At 49.6% G+C, this 26,113-nt stretch overlaps 1 protein-coding gene across 3 annotated transcripts in view; it reads right to left on the bottom strand.

The window, feature by feature from the left end:
- Positions 1 to 26,113, bottom strand: part of FAM107A (family with sequence similarity 107 member A) — a 68,118-nt gene that overhangs the window by 23,441 nt on the left and 18,564 nt on the right. The window contains exon 2 of one of the 3 annotated variants that reach the window (XM_004477750.5): positions 10,510 to 10,573. In XM_004477750.5, the coding sequence (XP_004477807.1) occupies positions 10,510 to 10,573 (64 nt within the window). Of the gene's footprint in view, positions 1 to 6,487; positions 6,591 to 8,483; positions 8,631 to 10,509; positions 10,574 to 26,113 lie in introns of those variants that run through there. The other 2 variants (XM_004477751.5, XM_071212124.1) reach the window with 2 other exon arrangements.

Genomic DNA, 26,113 nt, shown 5'->3' on the forward strand with positions numbered 1-26,113 from the left:
ACAGAAGAGCAAGAAAACATCACTTGGCGATGAATGCTATGATGAAAGTAAGACCGGGTGAGGTGAAAGGGAGTGGCTGGGCACTTAGGAAGGGTGGATGCTGAAGAGGGGACATTGGAGGGAGGCCCGAGTGGAGAGAGGGGCCAGCAGTGTGAAGGCCATTCACACGGGGGAGCATTCCACTGATGGGAAGCAGCTAGTGCACAGCCCCCAGAGTGGGAATGAGCTTTGTGTGAGAGTTGGGACATTTTCAGCCATTATTTCCTCAAATGCTCTTTCTGCCCCCTTTCCCTTCTCTTCTCCTTAAGGAACTTCTGTGACATGTATGGTGTTGCACTTCATGTTGTCATTCAATCCCTGAGCCCCTACTCATTTTTTCCCAATTTTATCTCTGCTCTTCTCTCTCCTCAGTTTCAGCTGATCTGTCTTCTGCATCACTAATTCTTTCTTCTATCATTTCAAGTCTGCTATTATATGGCTCTGATGTGTTTTTAATCTCATCTACTGGGTCTTTCATTCCCATGAGCTCTGTTATTTTTCTATTCAGGTTTTCAAATTCTTCTGTGTGCTCACCCAGTGTCTTTTTTTTTTTAGGTACTGCTGGAGATTGAACCTGAGTCCTCATATGTGGGGAGCTGGCCCTCAACCACTGAGTCACATCAGCTTCCCTTAGTTGGTTTTTTCATTTGTTTGTTGTTGTTGTTTTTAGGAGGTACTGGGGATTGAACATAGGTCTTCATATGTGGAAGCAGGTGCTCAACTGTTTGAGCTACATCCACTCCCTGCCCAGTGTCTTCTTGATGTCCTTTATCTCTTTAGCCATATAGTCTTTCAACTCATTGATTTGATTTAGGAGATTTGTATGAATCATGCTGATTAGTTGTTTCAAATCCTGTATCTCATCTGGGACTTCGATAAATTCCTTTGCTTGAGCCATATCTTCCTTTTTCTTGTATGGCTTGTAATGTTTTGCTGATGTCTAGGCATCTGATTATAATGGTGAGTTTACTCTGATGCTCAATTTCTCTCTCTTGTTTAGGGATTTAGTGGCAGGAGACTGTGTATAACTGCTGTTCTTTGATCTGTGGTTCAACCTGTTCTAGCTCTTTAGGATTGTCCCTGTTTAGTTGCTCAAATCCAGGCCAAGGACTGAATAATGGGTTACAGACCCACTTCAAAGGGCCTTGGGGTAGGAGGCTGTAAAGACCTGAAAAATGCCTCTTTATTTATATATGTTTAATTTCCCTGCATGCACATCCTTGGTCTACCAGCAGATGCATCTCAAACCCTGGTCAGAACATGTTCACTGTAACCCCATCTGGAAAAATGTGGCAGAGGAGCCTGCCTCAGGCTATTCAGATGCTTGCAAATCAGACATTCTCAGAGGCTGTTCTCCTCCCTTTGCTGGCAGCTCCCTCCTTTTTCCTGGGTGGGAAATAATTCCACTCCCCTCTTTGTCCTCAACAACCAGTCCTGGTCAGTAGGGAGGATGTTTGAAGGGGTTGGATCTCTTTAGTACCCACCGACTCCCAGATCACACCAGGGTGCGGCCCTACCTGGCCTGGAAGGGCTTGTGGGACACAACAGACCAACTTTGTTGACCAAAAACTGAATCAGCCTTAGACTAGGTCCCTCTCTCTCCCCTTTCCTAGGGAAGTGGATCCCTGTGGTCCCCTCTGTCTGTACCTGCTGGCCAGAGGACTCAATGCTGTCCGCTCTGAGGGTGGTGGGATGGGCACCAGCAGTTGCAGCTGCAGCTTTCATTCACAAGAGTTTTCTCACTGAAATTCTTTTCCTTTTCCTTTTCCTCTCTTTCTTCTGGATGCTGTCTAGACTTTCCCTGGTGTCCTAAACCCTAGAACTTTTTTTCAGGCTGTTTCTGCTGGTCCTTTAGTTATTTTTCTGGGAGAGAAGTGAGTCTTGTTCTCTAACCTTCTATTTTCCTAGAAGCCCTTCTCTTTGTATGATCAGACAAGGAGAAGGCCAATGTGGCTGGAGAGCTGGGCATGAGGGGGAAGGAGACAGTGCTGAGAGGTGGACAGGGGCAGGTCAGGCACTATGCAGGTTGACTATTCTGAAGCTTCTTATACATAGAGGGTTACAAATTTTGCTGTATAAAACAACTTTCTTTAACATTGTGGTCATTTTTGTTTCTTCTTCATAAATTCTGCTTCTCCTGAGGTACTTTGAATGGCATCTTCCTCCAGCTGCCCACCCCGCTGTGGCTTACCCTCACCAAACCCTGACAGTGTGAAGATACCAACTAAATTCTTGTCAAACCATGTTTCACTGTCCCTGGTTGTCACCCGCATGCTCTGAAAATGAGCATTTGATGCATTTCCTGTGATCGTCCGTGGCTTATCTGAGCCAATCCCAGTGCCCTTTGACAGTTGGGGAATAAGGGGCGTCCTGGAGCAGGGGGACTTCTGACATGTTTTGCTTACTGCCTGGAGAAGACAGGACCCCAGAATCTAGCTTACTCCAGAGGAGGAGACTCGGAGGGCCCCCTCCCACTTTGCATTCCCTTTGCTGGAAGTCTCTGATGGCAGCCCCAGGGCAATCAAGAGCTAAGAGCGTGGGGCAGGAATCCCCCGAGGTTTGCGCCATTTTCCCCAGGCAGTTGGGACTCACTGGCCTTCTCCCACTAAACATCTCCTCACAGTCCAACTTGTGTACAAACCCACCAGTCTCACCCATTGGACTGCCAGCCCAAGGGCAGGGGCCTCATCTTACCCTCCTCAGTATTCCCATCCCAATACCAAAGTGCTCAAAACTATTATTGACCTGAAGGCACCAAAACATTGATATCCTTGGGCTTACTGTGGCGCTATGTGCTTTGTGCGTGCGTGTAGGTATGTGAGATCCGTGATCATCAACAACCATTTCCCAAGCCATACCCCATTAGTAAGAGGTTATGGTATACCCATAATGGGATGCAAGCAATAAACATGCCTATGTATTGACTTGAAAGAATGTCCATCACATATTTAGTGAAAAATCAAATAGCAAAATCACATGTAGTGTGGTCTCTTTGTCTCAAGGAAAAGTAGTATATACAGAGAGACCCAACTAAACTGCTACAGAGGTCATTCCTAGATCAGTGTATCTCAGTTATCAGTACTAGATATCATTTGGGCTGAATGTTAAAAATGGAATTACTGGGCCTTATTTTTGGATTGCTCTATCAAAGCCTTACTGGGAGGGTCTAGGAATCTGGATTTTTAACATGCTACCATGGGGATTCTTATAGCATCCTGAGACTGAGAACTACTGTTCTAAGGGTAAAATTTCAGGCCCCTTTTCTATGTCACTATATTTCCATAATGTTTTTGGCCTGAAAAACAAGCATATCTTGCTTTTACTATCCCCGCCCCCCCCCCCAAAAAAAAACCCACAAACAACAACAAAAACCCAGTAAGATTAAAATTTGAAAAAGAGCAACCTTTTCCAGTCCGTTGTGGTTGCAGTTTGCACCCGGTTCAGTCATAGGCATTCTGAATATGGGAAAATGGAGTCCTCCTGAGCAGATGAGCCTTCCCTGAGTTTTTCGCAAGGTAATGGCAACATTCAAGCTGCAGTCGCTGCCCCCTGGCTCTTCTGGGACGCCTTCCCGCTCTTCCTACAGGACGTATGGACTCTGGAATGCCAGGGGCCTGGGTGTCAGAATTCCTGCTTAGTCCCACGGGCAGCCAGGGGATTGCAGGTGGCCCCCAGGGGCTGCACACACCCCAACCATACCCTCACCTGGCCCTCAGATGACTGTTTTCTCGGGGACAAAGGAGCCAGAAGGAAAGGGGCAGTGAGACGGGGAGAGGCAGTCAGGAGCGGCGCTGGGGAATTTTCCTGCACCTACGGTGGGCAGCGGCTGCAGCTTGCGTAAAAAACTCTAAAGAATGTCTTTTCTTTCACTTTTGCCCTCTTTTCTCCAAACCAACAGGCAAAGTGACTTATCTGGGCTCACAAACATCGGACGAAAAGAAGTTTCCATGGCAACTCAAAACTTCCTCCTCGGTCCTGTATTCAGTCCAAACCTCCAAGGCCCCTTTTCGTGGTTTCAACGAGATTTCTGAGAAGCTCCCAAAACCCACTCCAGAATCAACCCACCCCCAAAGAAAACAAAACAAACAAACAAAAAAACCAAACCCATGCTCTGATGAAAGGACATGGGGAATGCTGTACTGGCAGAAAAACTTGTCCTGGGCTCTATGGAGAGATTATAAAAGGAATGAGAGTTGCCTTTCCAACAAGCTTGAGCCGGGAAGAATTTACCCAATGGAGGGATTTCAAGGGTGAAAACAAAAGTGTGAGGGGGTGGGAGGAACTAGGAGTCTTGCTTCAGAAAGATGGCTGTCAGCCCAGCTGCAATTAGGAATGGTTGATTTGGTTTCTTAGCTGCAGAAGGGCCTTGGGGTACCGTTTCCCCCAGTGCCAGCACATTTTAATTCCCTTGTAGCTAGACAAGAAACAGACAATGGATCTAGGGATGGGGAGAGGGAGGCCTGAGTATACGCCTGTGTATGTGTGTGTGTGTGTGTGTGTGCACGGGGAACGAGGCAGACCACAGCGTGTCATGTCAACTTTCATGATTCCTGGCAGTGGTGTTACCAGATGCAGCAAATGAAAATATTGTATGGGACATACTTGTAGTAAACATATGTTATCTGAAATTCAGATTTAACTGGGCACCCTGTATTTTATCGGGCGAGCTACCTAGCAGGCAGGGACGGAGGCTATGGCTGCCCCCTTCTGGCTGCAGAGGAGAATCCCAGTTGTTGACTCCCACCGGCATCTGGGCAGGGGTCCCTCTGTCCCTATTGCAGAGTGACACTTCCCTTCCAGCCAGGAACCTGGCCTGAGCTCCAGGTAGGAACCTCAGCTGGACCTCTGCTGCAGTGTGTGTAGCTTACTGGATGTGGCCAAGTATATTTTTCCAGTGGTTAAGTACATGGGTGCTGATTCTGGTGTCAGCCCAGATACCAGTGCTGATTTCAGTGCTGAACGGCTGGGGGGCCTTCAACTCCCTATTTCTTCATCTCTAAAATGGGGCAGTAGTAATAGGGACCACAGCCATTCTTTTGAGAAATAAATGAGATATAGCATGAAAAGTCCTTTGCACAGAGCCCACCACACTCAGGGCTCAGTAGTGATACCTATTCTCTTGATTTAAGAGCTTTTAAGATTTTCATCCGAATGTAAAATGTGATTAAACACTAGAGTCAGTACAATCTCAACAATGTAAAACACACACACACAGGTATATCCCAAAAAGTTGCCATTGGCTGCTTGTGGCTAACAGGATTATGGGTCTAGCATCCTCTCTTTATTTTCTGTTTCCCTAAATATCTATGGTGATCATGTATTACTTTACCTATTAAGAAATTATTGTTTTTTAAAAATTGGGATGGAAAGTTTTCTAAAAGTGTTATAATACTTGGTCCATGACTTGAGGTCATTGTGAATGAAAATAAGGCCACCAGTTGGATTTGATTCTCTGATCCCCGCCTTGAAGGCTGCTAAAGAAGAGGGGTGCTTGCCCCCTCACTACATGTCCCCGTTGGCTCCTCAGCCCCATGTCACTTCTTGTTCTTCCTTGGGTGAGACAGGCAGAGTGGTGGTTCCACAGGCTCGTGGCCCTGGGTTTGAACCTCAGCTCCACCCCTGAGCAGCTGTGTGAGCTTAGACAATCATCTCACCTCCCGAGCCTCAGTTTCCTCAAGTTGAAAGTAGGTAGGTACTACTTACCTGCCTGAGACATCCCAATGCCTTGCCCAGGGCCCAGTGGTAGTAGTGGCCAGTGAGGACTGGTTGAGTGGAAAAGTGAGCAAATGAAGTTGATGAGATGACAGATGTACAGCATCCGGCAGAGGTGGCAATAGCAAGTGATCAGCATTTACCATTATCATGACTGATCTCAGAAGGCGGCCAGACTTTGGCATAGATGAACCTATGTTTGAATGTCTCTTCTACCCCTTAGCAGGACCTTGGGCAAGCCGCTTAGGCTCTCTGAGCCTTAGTTTCTGCCTGTTAAATGGGGGTGACAAGTAACAGTGCCCTCATGGGGAGTGAGGACAGAATGAGCCAGTGCTCTGTGCCTAGCACGCAGGAAGCGCTCCGCCAGCGAGGCACGCACAGAGGCCTCTGCTCTTCCTGGCTTGCAGCTGTGTGTGGTGCCGTTACGGGAAGCACGTGGCTCCTCCAACGACCCTGACATCTCGGCTGTTCTGGATGGGTTGGGAGTTAAACATGTCTCCTTCTGAGGGTGGCTCCAAGTCAAAGAGAACCGAGGTCTTTAGATTTGGGGTGCCCCTCGGCAGCTTTGTGAGAAGATAGAGATCAGGTGGGGACACGCAGGCAGGGTGCTGAATGGTGGTCACTGGGGCTGGGAGTTGGAGCCAGGCTGATCTGATTGTAGAGCCTCCCCCAGGCTTGGCCAGATTTAAGACCCCCCTCAAGTTGCAGCACCTTCTCTCCAGCTCGTTGGACTTACCCAGGTCAGCTGCAGGGAGGTGAGGATGGACAAGCACCACACCAGGGAACCCAGAGTCCACAGCTGCAGGCGGGAAAATCCCATCCATCAGCCCTGTGGGATCGAAGCCCCCCTCAACTGAGAGGTGGAGTGGGCATCGCCATCCCAGGGTCCTCAGGATGGAGAATAAAATAGGGACAAGAGTGGACTTACTGGTGTTCTACTGTAGAATTACTGTGATTCTAGCAACGGAAGAAACTACATCATGATGTGGATACAGCGGCCACGGGAGCTGCTGAAGGCAGGAAGGGGGAAAAAGAGATGCGATGTGGGGGCATTTTTGAGACTCCGAGTTGTCCTTAATGATGTTGCAGGGACGGATGCAGGACGTGATATATCCTGCCACAGCCCACTGAATGGACTGGGAGAGGGTGTAAACTACAGCATAAACTGCAAACCACGCTGTGCAGCAGCGCTCCAAAATGTATTCATCAAATGCAATGAACGTACCACACTGGTGAAAGAGGTTGTTGATGTGGGAGGAGTGGGGCGTGTGTGGGAAATGGGCCATATAGGAACCTCCTTTATTTTGTAATGTAACATTTTGTGTGATCTGTGTATCTTTAAAAATATATCTATATTTTAAAAACCTGAATGCTCATTATTTAGGACAAAGTGTAACACATCATTAAAGCTCAATTACAGATGTGACAAAAGAACCCCACAACGACCTCCCCCCTCCCCCCCAAGAAGGCACTGCCGGTCACGAAATCTTGGCCAGCTCTTACTTAGAGAACCTTGTTCCAGTGTTCCCAACCAGTAACCGGGCTGCGGGAGCTGCCCCCAGGCGGGGCCAATTTAAGTCAGAAAGACAGTGCCGCAGCCTGCGGGAGATGCGGGATGAGGGATGCGGGATGCAGGATGCGGGATGCGGGATGCGGGATGCGGGAGGAGCGAGGCCACAGACACTCTGCCGCCGAGCACTCAGCTCTCCTGTCACCACTCTAGCTCCAGAGGCCTGCGGGCAGGGCTGCGCTTGTGGCCGGCCCGGGCAGAGAGCAGCTGGCCGGCGAACGCAAGCCCCCTGAAACTTTCTAACCACGCACCCCACTGGCAGGGGCGCCGGCCCGGCGAGCTTCCTCTTCCCCAAACGTCTCCATCCACACAGAGTCTGGAAAGCAACGCCCCAAAGGCTCACAGGCATTCTTTTTCTTCTTTCTACATCCCTGTGTTTTCCAAAATAGTCTCACACTGGCCATATGAGCATACTTCTGCTCCATTTTTATAAGTAAAAAAATAAGCCTGTTTTTTTTCTCACCCGAGTAGAAAAGTAATCCGTGTCCTCTGCAGACAAGTAAAGAAAAAGAGAAGACCCAGCACGGTCCTCGAAAGCGACCGCCGGGCGTTTCTTTTCCTCCTTGCGTACACACGTATGGAAGAATGGTTCCCTATCTTCCTGTAACTCGCTCCCCACTTTTTTCCTAGAGGAGACCCCCTGGGCATCCCAAGCCCTGCCCAGCCTCGACCCCGCCGGGGGCTCCCCGCGCCTGCCCGCGGGCCCCTCTGGTCGCCCACTTTCCGCTCTCCTGCCCCAAGCCGGCCCCCGCCCCCAAGCCCTGGGAGCCCTTGAGGGTCTGCTCAAGAGACAGGCGCGGAGGTGGGCTTCGCAGGACCTTTGTGATCAGGAAACAGAACGTGCGTGCGAGTTCACACACGGGGAGGAGCAGTGAGCAGAGCCCCGGGGGCGCCGCGGGGGGGGGGGGGGGGGTGGCGAGGGAAAGGGGCAGGAAAAAAGAAAAGGAATGGGAAAGCATGAAAAGGGAGGACGGCAAGGGAGGGGAAGGGTAGGGGAAGGAAGGAAGGGATAGGGAAGGGACGAGGAGGGAGAAGCAGAGCAGTCGAGGACTGCGGCGCCCGGCGGGGGCTGGCGGGAACCGCGCGGGGTGCGCCCGGCGTGCCTCCCGCGCTCTCCCGGCGGCGGGGCGCTGGGGGCTGGGCTCGCGTTGCCCCCACTTACCCGACCTGAGCAGCACTGCGCGGTAGAGCCCGGTGGCCTCGGCGGGCCCGCGTGTCCGCTCGCCCGGCCTCTGCGCCATGCGCCCCGCGCGCCCGCCTGCGGAGCCGGCACTGCGGGGAGGGCGCGCCCGGCGGGAGGGGAGCCCCGGGCCCAGCGCCGCCGCGGCGCTGACGCCGCCTTGCAGCTCAAACCCCGCCGAGGATCAGGTTACCGGAGGCGGGAGCGCCGAGGCGGCGGGGGAGGAAGAGGGAGCCCCGGCCGGGCAGGTAGCCCCTCCTGGGCAGCGGGCCCCGCGCGGGCAAGCGTCTGGCGAGAGCGCTCCTGGTCCCGGGGCGCCCGGGCCGGGGGCACAGCCCCGCTGTCCTCACGTCCGGCCTCGTCTCCCGCCCACTCTGCTGATTTCCCTGCGCTGGTCGACTGACGCAAACGTGGGGTCCTGGATCTCCAGGCATGGGATAGGGTCCCAGCACCACCGCTTTCCAGCGGTGGGACCCCACAATTTCTACCTCTCAGACCTCATTTCCTCATCTGCAAAGTGGGGCTAGCCATAGTCCTTATCCCACAGGTTTGTGGGGTATTGGTCTGAGGACAGTGGCTGGCACAGCACAAGCACTGTACACGGTGCTGTTTGAAAAGTGTCCCAGGGCATCCTGGGGTGGGTAGCACTCAGAGGGAGGCCACTGCTGGGGGAAGCAGGTTGGGGACGGAGGGCTGTGGGACGCCACAGGATTGGTTTTCTGGTTTTGTGGAGTCCCTTTTAACAGCGAGAGATGGGAGGGCCTGCCAAAAAAGCCTAAAGGTGGGAAGGCGGAAGTTAAGGAGGCTGGCTCCCCTTAGGGCAGTGGAAGATGTAAGAAGCTGACAGTTTTGAGCATCTGTTCTGTGTCTGGTGCTGTGTCAGGATTCTTCTAAAACGAAAGCTAGTGTTTACTGTGTACTTCATGTCCAATCTCTTTTAATCTCCATGACACTATGAAGTAGGGTCTCTTAACAGTCCAGTTTCACAGAGGAGAAAACTGAAGGTCAGAGAGGTTAGGCAACTTTTCTGAGATCATACGGTGCGGAACTGGGGTACACACTCAGGTGGTCTGACCTCAGACATTGGCCCCTCTGCTTTATTGCCTCCATTACCTTATTTCCTCCTCACAACAGCCGCGAGGGGTGGGTATTAGACCCATTCTAGAGATGAGGCCATTGAGAGGCAGGAGGCGAGGTGATTCGCTCATGCTCCCTCAGCTCCTTGGAGGAGCCAAGACCCCACCAGTTCCCTTCCCATCGAGCTTGGGGCCCTGAAAAGCTGCAGACCTGGGGGAACTGTCCAGGGTTCTAGATGGCTTCTGCCCAAGGCCGCGCCTCAGGGGGTCGAGGAATCCTGCTCTGGCAGTTGGTGCCCGGGGCCACCTCAGTACAAGTTCCCTCTGCCTCCTCGTCCTTTCCGCCCGAGCGCTTCCCCTCTGGCTGGCCCTTGGCCACCGCCCAGGCCCCGCCTCTGTTTGACTCTCTGTACTTCACCAGGGGGCCGTGAAGGCTTCCCCTCTGGCTGGCCCTTGGCCACCGCCCAGGCCCCGCCTCTGTTTGACTCTCTGTACTTCACCCGGGGACCGTGAGGACCCCCCAGGGTCCCAAGGATCCCCCAGACACCCTTTGATCCTTGACACGATGAGCGCCAGGCACTGTGCTGGCATTTGGCACCTGCTGTCTCATGTGCATTCTGCCGAGGAGGGTATTATATCCACTTCACAGTTCTTTGCATCGAATCCCCTCAGCGGCTTTTTGATTAAACGCTGGTTGTGCGCTCTTTAGAGATGAGGAAATTAAGACTCAAGTGACTTGCCCAAGGTCACAAAACCAGTTGGTAGTGGAGCTGGAATATGAACCCAGATGGTGCCAGAACTTCTGCGGCAGGGAGGAAACCGAGCCAGCTGTTGAGTGAAATGGGATTCAGGAAATCCGTGGCCGAGGAACGTGCTTTGGCAAGGCATGCCAACAGGTGCCCTCTGGGGAATGCCAGGTGGGGCCGACTTACCTGCGCCAGTTAGTCTCTGCTTCTCATTTTCATCATGCGATCTGGCCTGAGGAGAATATTCTTTCTGTGAACAGAAAGAAAGTAGGTGGAAGTGAGGACCCTCTGTTGCTTAGTAGGGGGGAGGGCAGTGAGATATTCACAGTGTCCCTGAATCATTTGACCGTGGAAGGGACTGGTCAAGGTTAAAGTCCTCTCCACAGGAACAAATTACTGTCGTCTTTGGAGCATGTGCATGTGTGGGGGTGGTGAGGGGCCTTTATGAGGCTCATGTTGTTGTTTTTCTTAATAGACTTTATTTTTTGGAAGAGTTTTACATTTCCAGAGAAATCGAGAAGTACAGAGAGTTCCCACATACCACACACCCGTGCCCATCCTTCCACCTGCACAGCCTCCTCCCCACCCTCCTGGCAACCCCGCGTTCCTCGAGGGCTGGGTGCTCAGGGCTACTTCTTGGGCATCTGAACTCTCATGGCTTTAGAAATGACCATAAGCCAAGGATCCCCCAGTAGAGATTTCCAGTCCAGACTTTCCCCCTCAGCTGCAGACATTGCCCCTGAAAGCCTGCTCTGAGCCTCTTGCTCGGGCAGGACCGGGGCGTCTGCCTTGCCCTGTCTTCCCTCAGACCCCGCAGTCCTCAGGTCACCGAGGCATGGTGAGTCCACCTTGAACCCATCCACCTCTCACCATGCTGGGGGATCACCACCCTACCCCGGTTCCGCCACCCCATGCCTGGAGGCCTGCGGGACCTTGCCCCCTTGAAGCCGATCTCCACACAGCATCCAGAGCCATCTCTAAAACTTAACCAGACCCTGAGCTTCCCTGCCCCAAACCCGTCGATGCCACGCCTTTATATTTGGAATCAAGCCCACACGCCTTCCCCGGGTCCGCTAGCCTGCAAGGCCCCTCCCCGCCAGCCTCTCAGATCCCATCTAGGTGTCCCTTCAGATGTTCACAGGCGTGGGTTGTCTAAGAGAACCAAAGAAAGGTCTGGATCCTGGGGAGCCGACGTTCTAGCGGGGGGACAGCAATAAGCACCGGGAGTAAACTGTGTAGTAGGTTAGAAGGCAGTCGGCACCGAGGAGGAGAGGAAATTAGATTACGGGAAGGGGGTGGTGGGTGCAGGGCGTGGGACAGAATGTGATCATCGATAGGCTGCTCAGAGGGTCTCACTGAGAAGGTGAGATGTGAGTACAGTTGCAGGACGTGGGAGAGTTAGCCAAATGTGCACCCTGGGGGAAGAATGCCAGGGAACAGCTAGAGCAAAGGTCCTGGGGCTGCCGTGCACCTGCCATGCTCAGGGGCCAGCGCTGGGCCCAGGGGCTAGAGTGGAGTGAGTGCAGGGCGCTCCTACTAGAGCAGGTTAGCAGGGAATTGGGGTCACTTTCCCTCACACCCACATGCCAACCACTAGAAACCACTTGGGGTTCCCTGACAGCTTTTGCAAAAGCTGTTCCCTCTACTCTACACATTTCTTGGCTCTGCCTGGCCATTTCCTTCTCATCCTTTAGTTCTCAGCAAAGCGCCTCCTCAGGGAGGTTCCCCTTGATTTTGTGCTCTCACTGCACCCAGGTATCCCCTGTATGATGAAGTATGACTCTTTAAGCCCTGTCTCTTCCCTCAGACTGTACTCCCCATGAGGGGAGACTGGGTCCTGTCCACTGCTGTCTCCCCAGGGCCTCGTTCAGAGCTGGGCTCCGAGTGGACACCCAATACAGATTTATTGAAAGAAGGAAAGAAAGAATGAATGCACCTGCATGGGGAGTTCTGACTGAATGGGGAAAGTGGGTAGCTCCTGAGAGCCAGAGCCAGAACCGAGAGGCCTGCCCACTGCCCTGCCCAGGCCACCACCCCTTCCCAGGGATTCTCTGGGGTGGACAGAAGGGCCTGGAGTCCTGGCATTTCCTCCCTGGGGCCTCCCGTTTTGAGCAGAGGGCAGAGAAGAGGGAGGGGGTTTGGAGTTTGGCCAAGTCTCTTTTGTGTTTTTAGCAAAGAGATTAAGGGAATGAGTAACCTCAACCGTGGAAGAAAATTCCAGAATGTAGAAAAAGGATCTGCTCCAGAGGGCTGGAAGGGGATCTGAGCTGTTCACATCTCCCCACACAGATCCAGGAAGCGAGGTTGGGTCCCAAGGGCAGATCAGTGTGTCAAAGCCAGAGTTTCATAAGGTGCAGGTCCCAGGCCTGCAGTTCAAAGACGTGTCTCTTGCAAGCCTGCCAACCTCCCATGCATAAAAGACTTGTTGGAAAATGAGGCCAGTCTTGTGTCCCGTGAAACCTCAGTGACAAAGGCAGAGACCTCTCGCCCTTCAGTGACGGGTTCGATAGGAGAGGAAACTCTCCGCTTGCCTTGCAAAGGCCAAGCCGATTTGAAAAGTCGCCTGCATCTTTGCTGACGTATTACTGGTAATTGATAGTCTTTTTCAAGGACTGTGTTTGTAAATACAGCCGATTCTCACTTGTTCATACCACTTGGGAATTGGGAGATGCTGGCTTAGTTATAATTTTGGTAAGTGAAGTCAGCATACCTGATTCCCAGCGGAAATCCAGTTGTATATTGAATGGTGTACTGAAATAGGACTGAACTCAACTCAATCTTTGCTGAAGCCAGAGGCATTTGCATGCCCCCTGTCCTTCCTGTAGCTACCACCTGCTGTCTGTTTATGCCCCCATTGTTGAGGAAAAACTCTTGGGATTGGCCCTTGGTGGCCCTCAATGACGCTGTCCCTGAAGTCTCTTCCTCTCCACCTTGCCCCTTTCCTTCCCTCAGAGCCTGATGCCTCTATTCGAAAAGTGTCAAGGAGACCATGGACCCCACACACATCCACCCCAGCCTTCCCCACGGGATGCGAAACCAAGTAACACGTAGGGGTCTTGTGTGTTTTTTAAGCATTTAAAAAATTGTAGCATAGAATATATATTAGTCTGCCAGAGGGGTGCCAATGAAAAGTACCAGAAATCTGTTGGCTTTTATAAAAGGGATTTATTTGGGGAAAAGCTTACAGTTCCAAGGCCATAAAAAGTCCAACTCGAGGCACTGTAAGAGGTGCTTTCTCACCAAAGTCAGCTGCCACTTGTTGAAGCAAGATGGCCGCCCAGCTCTGGCTGGTCCCTGCCTTCCCCTCCCGGCTCACCCTTTCCTCTTGAGCGCCGGGCCCAGCCTCTGAAAGCTGTGTGCTTAAGTGATCCTGTTGTCTGGTCTCTCCCCGCACAGGACTTGTTCCGGACCTCCTATATCAGTCTCGGCTGTTCTACGCTCCTCCCAATCTCAGCTGTAAGCTATCAGGCAAATGGCTCGTCTCTCCCTGGGGCCTCAGCTGTTTGAGCTTTCGCCTTTCTGTCACAAGGCAGGATAGAAAATGAAAGAGGGAGTAGACATGGCTCAAGCGATTGAGTGCCTGCTTCCCACATGGGAGGTCCCAGGTTCAAGCCCTGGTGCCTCCTAAAAACGAAAAACAACAAGCAAACAAATGAAAATAACAACTCAAGGGAGCCAGTGTGGCTCAGGGATTGAGTGCCAGCTTCCCACAGATGGCGGCGTGTGTGTGCGTGTGTGTGTGCGTGTGTGCGTGTGCGTGTGTGTGTATGTGGGGGTGAGAGCTCTCTCTTCCTGTGTCTGTGTGAATGTACATTTTATCAGGCCCAGCAAGGGGGCGGGAACTCAACCTGACTCATGCCCACTGACATAGTCTAATCAAAAGCCTAAAGCAATCTTGTTGAATAACCTAATCAAAGGGCCTTCAGCTGAATTTAGTGCAATCAAAGGGTATCACAGCCAGAGGAACAGATTAGTTTACAAACATAATCTTTCTCTTTTTGGGATGCATAAAATAATTTCAAACTGCCACAGCATACATCCATAAAATGCACTAGTCTTAAGTGTGCAGTTCAGTGAAGTTTTCACCCACATAACCACCTCCAAGATCAAGATATAAAATGTTCCCTGTACCCCATCAGGCTCCCTTGGGCTCCTTCTGGTCAACACCCACTTTCTCCCAGAGGAAGCACTATTTGGACCCTTATTGCTATGAATTAGTTTCTCTTGTTCTAGAACTTCATACAGATGGGATCCTCTGATACACTCTTTTGGGTCTGACTTCTTTCGCTCAGCAGCATGTTTGTGGTTCAGCAATGTTGTCGCCTATATCGGCACTGCGTTTTTATTGCTGAGTCGTACTCCATTTGAGTGCTCCTCCGCAGCTGGGTTAGCCATTCTCCTGTGGATGGACATTTGGATTGCTTCCAAGTTTTGGCTATCACTAATAAATTAGCTGCTTTGAACATCTTTAAGGAATTTTCTTAGTAATCACAAGTGCTTGTTTCTTTTGAGTGAATACCCAGCAGTGAAATTGCTGGGTCAAAAGGTAGGTGATTGTTTAGCTGTAGTATATACTGCCAATAACAATCGGATCAATGTATGTGTTGTGTTTTTTACATCTTCACAAAACAGTTTTCTTTGGTTTTGTTTTTCACATCGAGGTCACTTCTATGCACAATCCTTCAGAACAGGGGTGGCAGTGTGTGTGTGGAGGGGGTATTAGCAAAATTGAGTCTTAGAGAAACACAGAAGGGCCCGCAGTCTGAACTTGGAAAGAAAGAGGGTAGTGGCTGAGGGCATCTGTCCGTGTAATCTGGAGTGAGTCAGAGGAAGGTGTGTCTCTGGGTGTCTTTATTTGCGCCCCCCCCTTCCCCCCCCACCAGACTGCAGACACCATAAGAACAGGGACAGTGGCTTATTCAGGGAATGTGCCTTCAGTGCCTGGCCCAGGTCTAGGTGCTTAGTAAATAAAAATAAAAATTTATTGAGCATGCACTAGTGTTTGGCACTTTGTTAAGACTTCACTGATATGGTCTCGTTTAGGCCTCATAACTGAGATTTAGGAGTAGTGGGGGGTTCTTGTTTTAGAGACGAGGAAGCTGACGTCTTGGGCAGGTTAAGATTTACAGCTGGCAAGAGGCAGCATTGAAATGAGATCTGGGGCAGGAGACTCAGGAGCCTGCAATCTTAACCACATTCAAAAATTGGGGTGCGCATACTTGCGTTTGTGTTGGCAAGAAACTGCACCCCATTTTACAGAGGAGGAAACTGAGTCTCAGAGAGGTTAAGGAACCCTCCTCCCTGGAGTCAGCTGGGCCAGCCCCTTCCCCACCAAGCTAATTTTTAAAGGTTGAGCACTTTCAAGGAGGAGCCCTTGCTGCTTCTCCTGTGTCCCCGAAGCCACCCCCGTGTGCCAGGTGATACCCGTGTCTCTCTTTTGGCCTTCCCCAAGGACATGGAGAGAATCAACCCCAGCAATCCTTCCTTTAAAGTGCTGGGCACGATTTGAAGCTGGCGCCAGACACTGGGAGCTGTTCCTTTCCAGGGGTCCACTTACATCATGCTGGTGTTGGGTTCTCATCCTGGCTGCGGTAATGAGGGCACCGTCATCCATCCAAGAGGGCCACCGCGATCCGGCCTCCAGGTCTGCTCGCCGCTCCATTCATTTCAGCTCGGAAACCTGCTCTCCCTGGCACTGGGCAAGGGGCTGCCGACCTGCCCAGGGGGCAGAAGAGCAGGCTTCCTCTCTACACTGGGCTTGGCTGTGAGGCTGGTTATTCTCCTTAAAATCTTGCAAAGTAGTTTAAATAAGTAATATATAAATCCACTGTTGCTTTAAAGGTTTTGAACAACCCAGTTACATATAGATTAAAAAGGGAAATTTCTTCTTACTGCCCACCCCCCATCTGTCATCTCATCGCCTACCCAGAACCATCACTGTTACTGATGTGGTATAATTGTTTGAGGCATTTTCTGCAGTTTGCTTTTTAAACTCCACAATACATCTTGGAGATATTTCTGTGTAAACATACATAGATTTACCCCACTCTTTTTTATCTACTATAAAATATAACAGAGCTTGACGTCCGACACATTTTAAAAAAAACGACAAGCCCTTTCGGTTGAGTATTTAGGTTGTTTCCAATTTTTTCACTATTACAAATATAATTCACTATTAGAAACTATTCTTGTGCTTGCCTCTCTGTGCACATGTGGGAGCCTTTCTCTAGGGCAGACACTGTAAAGTGGACTTGCTGGACCGAGGGGCATAGACATTTAAAATCTTAACAGATTCTGCAGCTTACCTTCCGGGATGGCTGTACCACTTCACACACCCACCAGCAGGGCCTGAGCTTACTGGGTTGTCCACGCCCTCTCTAACTCTGGATGTTACGAACCTTTAAGTTTTTCTACTGAAAACGAATCCATGGTGTTGGAAGTCAGAGTAGCGGTTACCCGTGTGGGGGGCCACAGTGGATGGGGGAGGGCACGGTGGTGGCTGCTGAGGGGTCCCTGATGTTCCGTTTCAACATCTGAGCAGAGGTCACACTGGTATTTCCAGTGTCTTGAAATCCATGGAGTAGTAGACTTATGACAGGTGCATTCTTCCATATGTTATTCTTCAAGAAAAAAATCCGAATTCTGCCCCAATCTGATCGGAGACAAAACAGCATCTTGTGATTGTTTTATCCTGTATGGTAAATCTTCTTCCGTTCCTTCCGGATTCCTTCTTCTGGACTGTTTTCTTTCTGGGTCTTCTGGGAGTGCTTTGCCTGACAGAAGGGAACCCCTCTTGGGGTCTGACTCTTCCTGCATGTACTCTCCTCACCATTTTACAGACAAGAGGCAGCAGTTCAGAGCAGTGAGGTCACCTGCCCGAGGTCACAGAATTGTCTGACTGCAGAATCCTACCACCCCCCCCCCTTCCCTCTAAGTGAGGGCTGCCCCTGCGACAGGCCCGGGGCGAAATGCCCATCAGGCAGGCCTCTGTTGATCCCGGCAGCAGCCCAGTGAGGGAGCTCTACCGTGACCCCATTTCAGAGGCAGAGCACTGAGGCGCAGAGAGGTGAAATAATTGCTGAGGTCACCTGGTTAGAATGAGGCGGAGCAGATTTGAGCCTGCCTGGCTCCCAGGTTGTACAAGGTGGTGCTGTCCAACAGAATGTTCTGTGACGATGGCAATATTCCATATTGGCGCTGACGGGACAAGATGGCGGCCACCAGGCACGCGGGGCCTTTGAGCCCATTGAATGTGGCTAGCATGACTGAGGAATCAAAATTTTAGTTTTCTTAATTTAATTTATTTTTTTCCTTTTTTCCCTTTTGCTCAGGAATTTTAATTAATTTAAGTAGACCGTATTGGACAGTGGAACTCTAAGGAGTCAGGTCAAAGGAGAAAAGCGACAGGGCACAGGCTCGGGTGAGGGACCAGCCACCCAAGTGGACCTCATCAACCCACCAGAAGGAGTCCATTCCTGGAGTCCTGATCAGACCCCCACATCCTGCTCCTGTCTTGGGCCCCAGAACCCCACCCCGTGGCAAGAGTGAGGGCTTTGTGATGGGACACGGCCTCAGGCCTCTTGATCGAAGACTGAGTTTCCTTATGTACAAAATAAAGATCAAAATAGGGCTGGTTTTAAGATTAAATGAGAAAGTACACAGTGCCTGGGATGTAATTGGCACTCAGGAAGCTATTTAATAACAATACTGCTTTTATCATAATTATTTTTGTCCTAGGCTCACTTCTAAACTTTTAATTAAAGTGTTTTTTCATTATATAATAGTAAAGCATGTTTGTCATAATTTAAATGTTTGATGCATTTGAGTATAAAATGTGTCCTAAAAATCTCCAAATACTTCAACCTCGAATCCCCCTCCTAGATGAAACCACTCTAAGTAGTGTCTTATACGTCTATCTAGAATTGTCTCTGCTTCCATAAACGTTAAAACAATTGCAGTAAAATATGGACTAGAGTGGACTTACTGGTATTCTGCTACAGACTTATTGTGATTCTAGCAATGGAAGAAATTGTATCACTGATGTGGAGACAGTGGCCACTGGAGTTGCTGAGGCAGGGAGAGGGAAAAAGCAGTGTAATACGGGGGCATTTTCAGGACTGGGAATTGTCCTGAATGACACTACAATGACAGAGACAGGACTTAATATATCCTGCCATAACGTACCAAATGGAGTGGGAGAGAATGTAAACTACAATGTAAACTATAATCCATGTTGTGTGACAATGCTCCAAAACGCGTTCATCAGTTGCAATGAATGTACCACACTAATGAAAGAAGTTGTTAAGGTGGGAAAAATGGGAGGTGTGGGGGGTGGGGCATATGGGAAACCCCTATATATTTTTTAATGTAACATTTTATGTAATCTATGTATCTTTTAAAAAGAAGAAATGTATTTAAAAACAAAAACAAAAGCAATTGCAGTCTATCCCTTTGAAAATTGCAAGCCTAATCACACTAAATGCACTGTCTGGAACTTGCTTCTGTCACCTTTACAATGTATCAAGGGCATCTGCCCACACTGGCACATTTAGATTAACTACTGTTTTACCCTTTGCAGCACGTTTCATGGTAAAGGTATTCCTAACATATTTTGCCAGTCCTTACTGATGAACATTTTCGTTGTTACCATTATTTTGCTGTTGTGAACAATGTTTCAATTCATTTACACATATCTCTTTCTGTATATGGCTAAGTATACCTACCCAGAGGGGAAATTCTTACCAGTAGAATCCCTGGGTCAGTGGTAAGGGTGTTTTTAATTGTGATAGATCTTGGCATATTTACAATTTCATTTCAAATCTTGCAGAAGCACTAGATTTTAAAGAAATGTTCTGGTGGGTTCTTTTGAAGATTCCTCTAGGCACATAATAACCACACCTGGAATGGATTTACTGGGCAGGTTTGGATTTTGGAGAAAACAGCTTTTATTCTTTAAGCGGATCTGGTTTCTAAAGTCTCGGTGGAGGAGTGATCTGTGTAGAGCCAGGAGAGGGGACTTGGCGAGGGACACCTGGAGGTCAAGGAATCGGATCCCCACTAATTCCAGCTCACGTTGGCTGCTGGTGTCGGCGGGAGAAAACCTGCCTTCTGGGGGAGCCAGTCCTGTGGGAAGCAGGGCTTTGCGAGCTTGTGGAATAGCACCCTACGGGAGCCACTGAGCCTGTGGTCCAGGGTGGGGCCGGGAGAAGAGAGGAGACACCCAGGAGGGCCTTGCCAAGAGCTGCACAAGAGCGCTTCTCAGCAGGCGAAATCCAAACAGCCCGCAGGGATAAGGAAAGACGCCTGGCCTCCCCAGAAACCAAAGAAACACACACTCAAGCAACAATGACGTATTATTTTTCACCTACCAGATTGACAAAATTTAAAACATTATGAGCCCAGTGTTGGAGTGTGGGAAATGGACAGTCAGGCACTCCTGGAGGGAGTGCTGTTAGAACAGCCTTCTGGAGGAGAAGAAGCGGTCAGAACTCCTACAAGTTGTGTACACCAATGCCCATGCTGTGCCATTTCTAGCAATTTGTTTTAAGGAAATGACTGCACACACGTACAAAGATATATGGTCAAGGCTGTGCATCACAGCATGTTTATAATAGTAAAAAGATCGGCAATAAGGTACATGTCCAGAGATAGGGGATTAAATAAACTGCATTATCTCCATAAAATGCAACAATCTGTCACTAATAAAACTGATGACATCTCGCTATGTTACTAACATTTACTATCAGTATATGAAAATCAAGAGGGGGAAAAAGCAGGTTATAGAACAGTTCATAGAGTCTAATATGTTTTTTTGGTAACAAAATTGGCTATATATGCGATTACGTATATAACGTTACACTATACATGTAGTGTTACATATATGTAGATATTTACACACCCTTTATATAGTAATATTACTTATCTCGAATATATGTGCATGTATGTTTCAATTTATGTGGAAAATGTTTGGTTGGATATGAATCAAAATGTCTGCAGTGACTATACTCAAGTGTTGAAGATTTTCTTTATTCATTTATTCATTCATTGATCCATTCGTTCATTTTTGTGGTTTTCTGCATTTTCTGTGTGTTTTTTTTTTTTGCAATGAACTTGTATTACTTTTATAATCTGAAAATAATCTATTCATGTCGTTTAGGAAATAAGTAAAATTGATAACTGTCTCAATTGTATTAGCCAGTCTAAATGCAATTATTTCCCCATATCAAGACTGTTCCCAGCTCTTGTCAATTAGAAATCCCCTGTGTTTCCAATATCATTTGCAATAATAATACGAAAGATGGTAATGATGCCCATTTACTAAGTACATAACATTTGCCAGGCACTGTTTGTATGTATATTTATATGTATTCTTTCATCAGGTCCTCACAATGGCTTTAGAGGTGGGTGTTAACAAGTCTTAGTTTGAAATTCCTAGAAGAAGAGCCTGAAATGGAGCTTTACTGAGTGAGAGCTCTCAAGATAAATACGTAAAGGAGTGAGGGCAGGAAGCAGGATGGGGCAAGGGAAGAAGTTAGGCAAAGATGTGGGTTCAGCTGACAGCTAATGTCTAGCCTCAGCCTGGTCCCCTGGGGAACTTTGAAATGAGAATGGTATCAGGACATTGTCCACCTTAAGGCAAGAAGGCTGGTCTCTTACACTTCCATCCCAGTTGGTCACTGTCTATAGGACAATGGGAAGAGGGTAAGCAGGGAGAAGAATTTCTAGGTCAGACATTTCCCACCAGCCAAGGGCCATCGTTCTGAGAAGGGTGCGACTATTAGCAGCCAACACTCACAGCAACCGGGGGTAGGTGGATGTGGTAGACCAGTAAGGCGATCTAGGTAGAGCACCAAACTCCTGTGTGTTATTATCCCCACTTAACAGATGAGGAAACTGTAACTCAGAGAGGTTAAGTAACCTGCTAAGGTTGCCAGCTAATAAGAGATGGAGCCATGTTTTGAACGCAGGTATGAAGCCCATGCTTGGACCTCCGAAGTTAGATTACTTGTAAACTCCCAGAGGAGAAGGAGGTTGGGGGCTGTGGGTCGAGACCCTTCTAATAGCTCCTGTCCCAGCAAGTGCCCCCTCCACCTGACTTCTGTGTTTCACAATAGCATACTGGCTAATAAGCAGTTTTGACCTGGGTTCTTGAAGGTGAAAGGAGCCACAAAAAGCATTTGTGTTTCTGCAGAGATCCCTGAAGATTTCATTTGAACAATGAAGCTGGGCTCTGTCCACAGCCTAATATTGTTACACCTGGGGGGGTGACCTTCCAGTAAGTGTTTCCCCAAGGTATTAGATGTAGATCCAGGGAAGCAGACTTGGCCCAATGGATAGGGCGTCCGTCTACCACATGGGAGGTCCACGGTTCAAACCCCCGGGCCTCCTTGACCCGTGTGGAGCTGGCCATGTGCAGTGCTGATGTGCACAAGGAGTGCCCTGCCATGCAGGGGTGCTCCCCACGTAGGGGAGCCCCATGCTCAAGGAATGCACCCCGTAAGGAGAGCCACCCAGTGCGAAAGAAAGTGCAGCCTGCCCAGGAATAGCGCCGCACACACAGAGAACTGACATCAACAAGATGACACAATGAAAAAAGAAACACAGATTCCCGGTGCCGCTGATAAGGATAGAGGCGGTCACAGAAGAACACACAGCAAATGGACACAGAGAGCAGACAATTGGGGGGGTGGGAGGGGAGAGAAATAAATAAAAAAATAATTAAAAAAAAAAAAGTAGACCCAAGGCCTTCTCCAACCAGTTCTTCCAGGCTCAGAGCTCATCCTGTGCTGAGAACAGTACCTGTGCCAGACAGACTTAGAATCTTTGAGAGAAAGGGCCCTTTGAGGTGATCTAACTGTGGTCCTTATTATTTAGATGGAGAAACTAAGGCACAGAGCGTTGAGAAACTCATATGGTAAGTAAATTGTACAGACATGATTTTTCTCTCCCATTGCTGCACAAGGCAGCCTCCCCCACACTCTGAACCCTTTACTGGTCAGGAACTTGGTAGGTGAGCACTGGGTGCATTTTCCTTTGTTAGTCCTTATGTTTCACAGCCTTTTGAGGAACAAAGTGTTACTTCACTCAAAGGAAGATGAGCAGCTGACATTTATTGAACATCTACTATATGCCTAACAATGGAATAGGTACTTTAGGGCCTTTGTCGCCTAATCTAATCTCTGGGGATTCTTGGGGTCAGTTTCTATGGATTGATTTTTGTTTGTTTGTTTGTTCTTTTGACTAAGGGTCCCATTAGGAAGGTGGGGGAATTGGTGGGGACAAGGGTCGCTGGCTCTGGTGAAAAGAGCATGGGTGTGGTGGACAGATCCTGAGGGAGCCCTTAAGGACCCCCACTCCTGCTCACGCCCTGGTGTGGTCCCTTCCCTCTGATTGTGGGTGGACCTGTGACTTGCTTCTAACAACAGAATATGGCAAGGTGATGGGATGGTCACTCCCACAACTGTTACCATGTGTGTATGTGTGTGCGCACGCGCGTGTGTGTATGACTCTGTCTTGCTCGTTTGCACTAGCAAGTGAATCTCCTTGCCGGCTGGAGGAAGTGAGCGCCACGCTGAAGAAGCCCACATGGCAAGGCGCTGGGGACTCCCCTTAGGACCTTGCAGCTTCGACTGACAGCCAGCGTACCCCGGGGCCTCAGTCCTACAACACAAGGAAGTAAATTCATCCGACAACTGAAAGAGCTCGGTGGCACATTCTCCCCCAGCTGAGCCTGCAGATGAGAACACAGCCCGACCGATGCCCTAACTGCAGCCTTGTGAGGCTATGAGCAGAAGACTTGGTTAAGCTGTGCCTGGACTCCTGTCATGGAAATGGTGATAATTGTATATTGTTTTAAGCCACTGATTTTGTGGTAATCTGTTATGGAGCAATAGAAAACTGATATAATTGGCTTTGGAAATTCAGACACCTGGGATTGAATTCTGACCCCCTTACCAGCTGTGTGATCTAACATGAATCACCTCACCTCTCTGAGCCTCAGTGTTCCATCTGTAAATAGGTTCAGACTTGTGAGGGTTGAAGATAATGAAAGTACCTAGAATGAGCCTGGCACTGAGTAGATCCTCAATAAATAGTAGCAGTTAAGAGTGATGATGATTTTTAATTTTCTTCATTGATTTTTCTAAGTGTTCAATGGATTTATTTATAAATAAATAAATATGGATTTATTTTCCTAAAATAATTAAGGGGGATGTTAACTTGTCTCAGGTCACATAGCTAGTCAGCAGGAGAACCAGGACTTTGACTCCAGGGCCGAGGCTCTTTCCAGAACAGCCTCTTCCACGTACTTGGAATGATAACAGCACAACAACTACCCTATGAGCCAGGCACAGTGCAGGTGTAGCTAGCCCCCATTGCAGAGGGAGGAACTGGGGCTCAGAGAGCTTGAGGCATGTGCTCAAATCCCAGAGGACAAGCCGCAGAGCTGGGATTTGCCTCCTGCTCCTGGAAGGCCTCACCTAATCAAAGCACCCAAGCCTGGTCTGGAGTCTCCCTCCCCAGGTCCCTGGGGGTGGCATGGGGGATACTTCGACCTTTCTGGAACAGGGAAAGGGCAAGGAAATCAGCAGTGAGGCCTGGCCCCAGATTCCATTACACCAGGAGCGATCACATTTCCCCCATTCGGGCGCCGGGAGCAGGGCAGAGGAGCGGGCAGGCGGCCACTTTCCCGGCTATTCAAGGAGAAAATTACAGGTGCCCAAAATAGCCTGGGCATTCTTTTATTCATGAATAAACAGCAAGTCCGTGGCGCTGCAACGGGGGGTTATGTGCATCTCTTTCCACTGGCGACTTTCCTGAGGTCTGCAGGGACTCTGGGCTCTTGGAGGGGTCTCCCTCAGGATTTGGGGTTGCTGGAGGCTTGGAGTGGGGTGTTTCAGGGTCTGCTGGTGGGAAAAGAAGAACGTGGCCCCGGCACGCAGGAGCTGGAAACGGCTCAGGTCTCCGGGGCCTCAGTCCCCGGGGGCTGCAGGGCATGGGGTGATGGTCACGGGCTCCCCCGAGGGAAGGATGGGGTGGAGGGAAAGCCTTGTGTGGGTGCTGGATGATGATGTGGGGCTGGAGCTGGAGCACGGAACTGTCACTGATGGGGACAGCCGTGACCTGTCCCTCCAGCAGGCCGCGTGCTCAGATGGGCTGGCTCGGCATGGCTTGTTGACCCCTGTCTCTCCTCCTTGGAGGGTCAGGACAGGAAGCAACTGCCCATCCCAAGGGCTATTCCCTGACTAGTAAATACGTAAAGTGCGTAAAATGGTGTCTGCACACGGGGTGCTCTTAGTACATATGAGCTGCAGATATGACTTCTGTCATTGTTATTACTAGTCGGGGATGGACAACTTGAGGCCATTTCTTTTTTCTTCTTTTCTATTTTTGGAGGCTCTGGTTTGTAATGAGCCTTGAGGAAGCTGCAACCAGATCATTTACAGGATAGAAATTATAAAAATAACATCAGCAGCACCAGTGGCAACCACTTCCACTTACCAGTTACAGAGGGCCAGGTACAGTGCTGCGTCATCTCATTTGTTAAAACCACCAAAATAAATAGGTATCATGAATCCCATTTAATAGACAAGGAAACTGAAGCTCAGAGATGTTAAGTAACTCTCCCAAGGTCACACAGCTGGTGAGGAGCAAACGGGGACTTCATCTCAGGTTTATCTGAGGCAGGATCCCTCAGTCTATCCACTCTAACCACTTAGCCAGTTGGGATAAGAAAGGCTCCCCAGGGAACTCATTGTCTGTTGGTAGAAGCCCTCATTTAGAACTTTCCCGTGAGTTCCCTGGGTTCCTTGAGGGGCAGAGGGAACAGGCTGAAGGCTTTGGAGTTAGAGTGCTTTGGATAGATCCCCCATTTGACACTTCCAAGGTCTGACACACCTTAACTTCTCTAAGCCTAAGTCCCTATCTGTAAAATGGATAATAAAAGTATTGATGAGAGGATGAAGTCAGATAACATAAAGTTCCTGGCATAAAACTTGCTTATAATAAGGACTCAGTAAACCCAGCGGCTATTGTCATTACCTTTAGCACTAATGCTATGCCCAGAGCATTACTGAATTCTTGAGGGCCGCCCTCCTTTCCATCAGAGCCACGGCCGGCTTACTTCACGGAAACACTGGCCTTTCCCCTGGCATTTGGAGTTGGCTGCTTCCTGTGAGATAACGCTGCCCTCAGCCTGGCCTGCTGCAGACAGGTGCCAGTGTGCACGGAGGTGCAGGGGTGGAGAGACCCCCCAAATCCACTCGGGCCACTCCCCACTTCTGGGGTCAGCAGAAGTTTGCTGACCAATTTTGTATTCCCAGAGAGGGGCTTGCTCTGGGAACGGGGGAGGTCCTGGGCCTGTACAGCCCCTCAGGGCCAGTCTGGTTGACGTGGTGTTTACCCGCCTTAGCTGGCTCATTGGCTCAGGCAGAGACTCCTGATTTTCTGCAGACTCTGTTTATAGGCGGGGTCCTGAGTAACTTAGCCCAGACAGCCTTGACAATTTGATCTAGAGGAACTGGGGAGATGCTACTTCAGAACTTGCTTCTGGGGTTCTGGGATTCCCACCCATTTTACTTTATGGTGATGCCTGGGTAAGTGCCTGGCTCAGAGAAGGGGCCCTGAGATGGCCACCTAGGTTCGATTCCTGAGGTCGTCACTGACTTACTGTGTGGCCTTGGATAAGAAACTTAACTTGCCTGAGCTTGCTTTACCTGTTTGTAAAATGGTGATAGCAGTAGAAGCAACTTTATTGAATTGCTGTGAGACAGTGCACATAGTGCACATAAAG

Source organism: Dasypus novemcinctus, chromosome 26 (assembly GCF_030445035.2).
Source record: "Dasypus novemcinctus isolate mDasNov1 chromosome 26, mDasNov1.1.hap2, whole genome shotgun sequence".
NCBI classification, from domain to species: domain Eukaryota; kingdom Metazoa; phylum Chordata; class Mammalia; order Cingulata; family Dasypodidae; genus Dasypus; species Dasypus novemcinctus.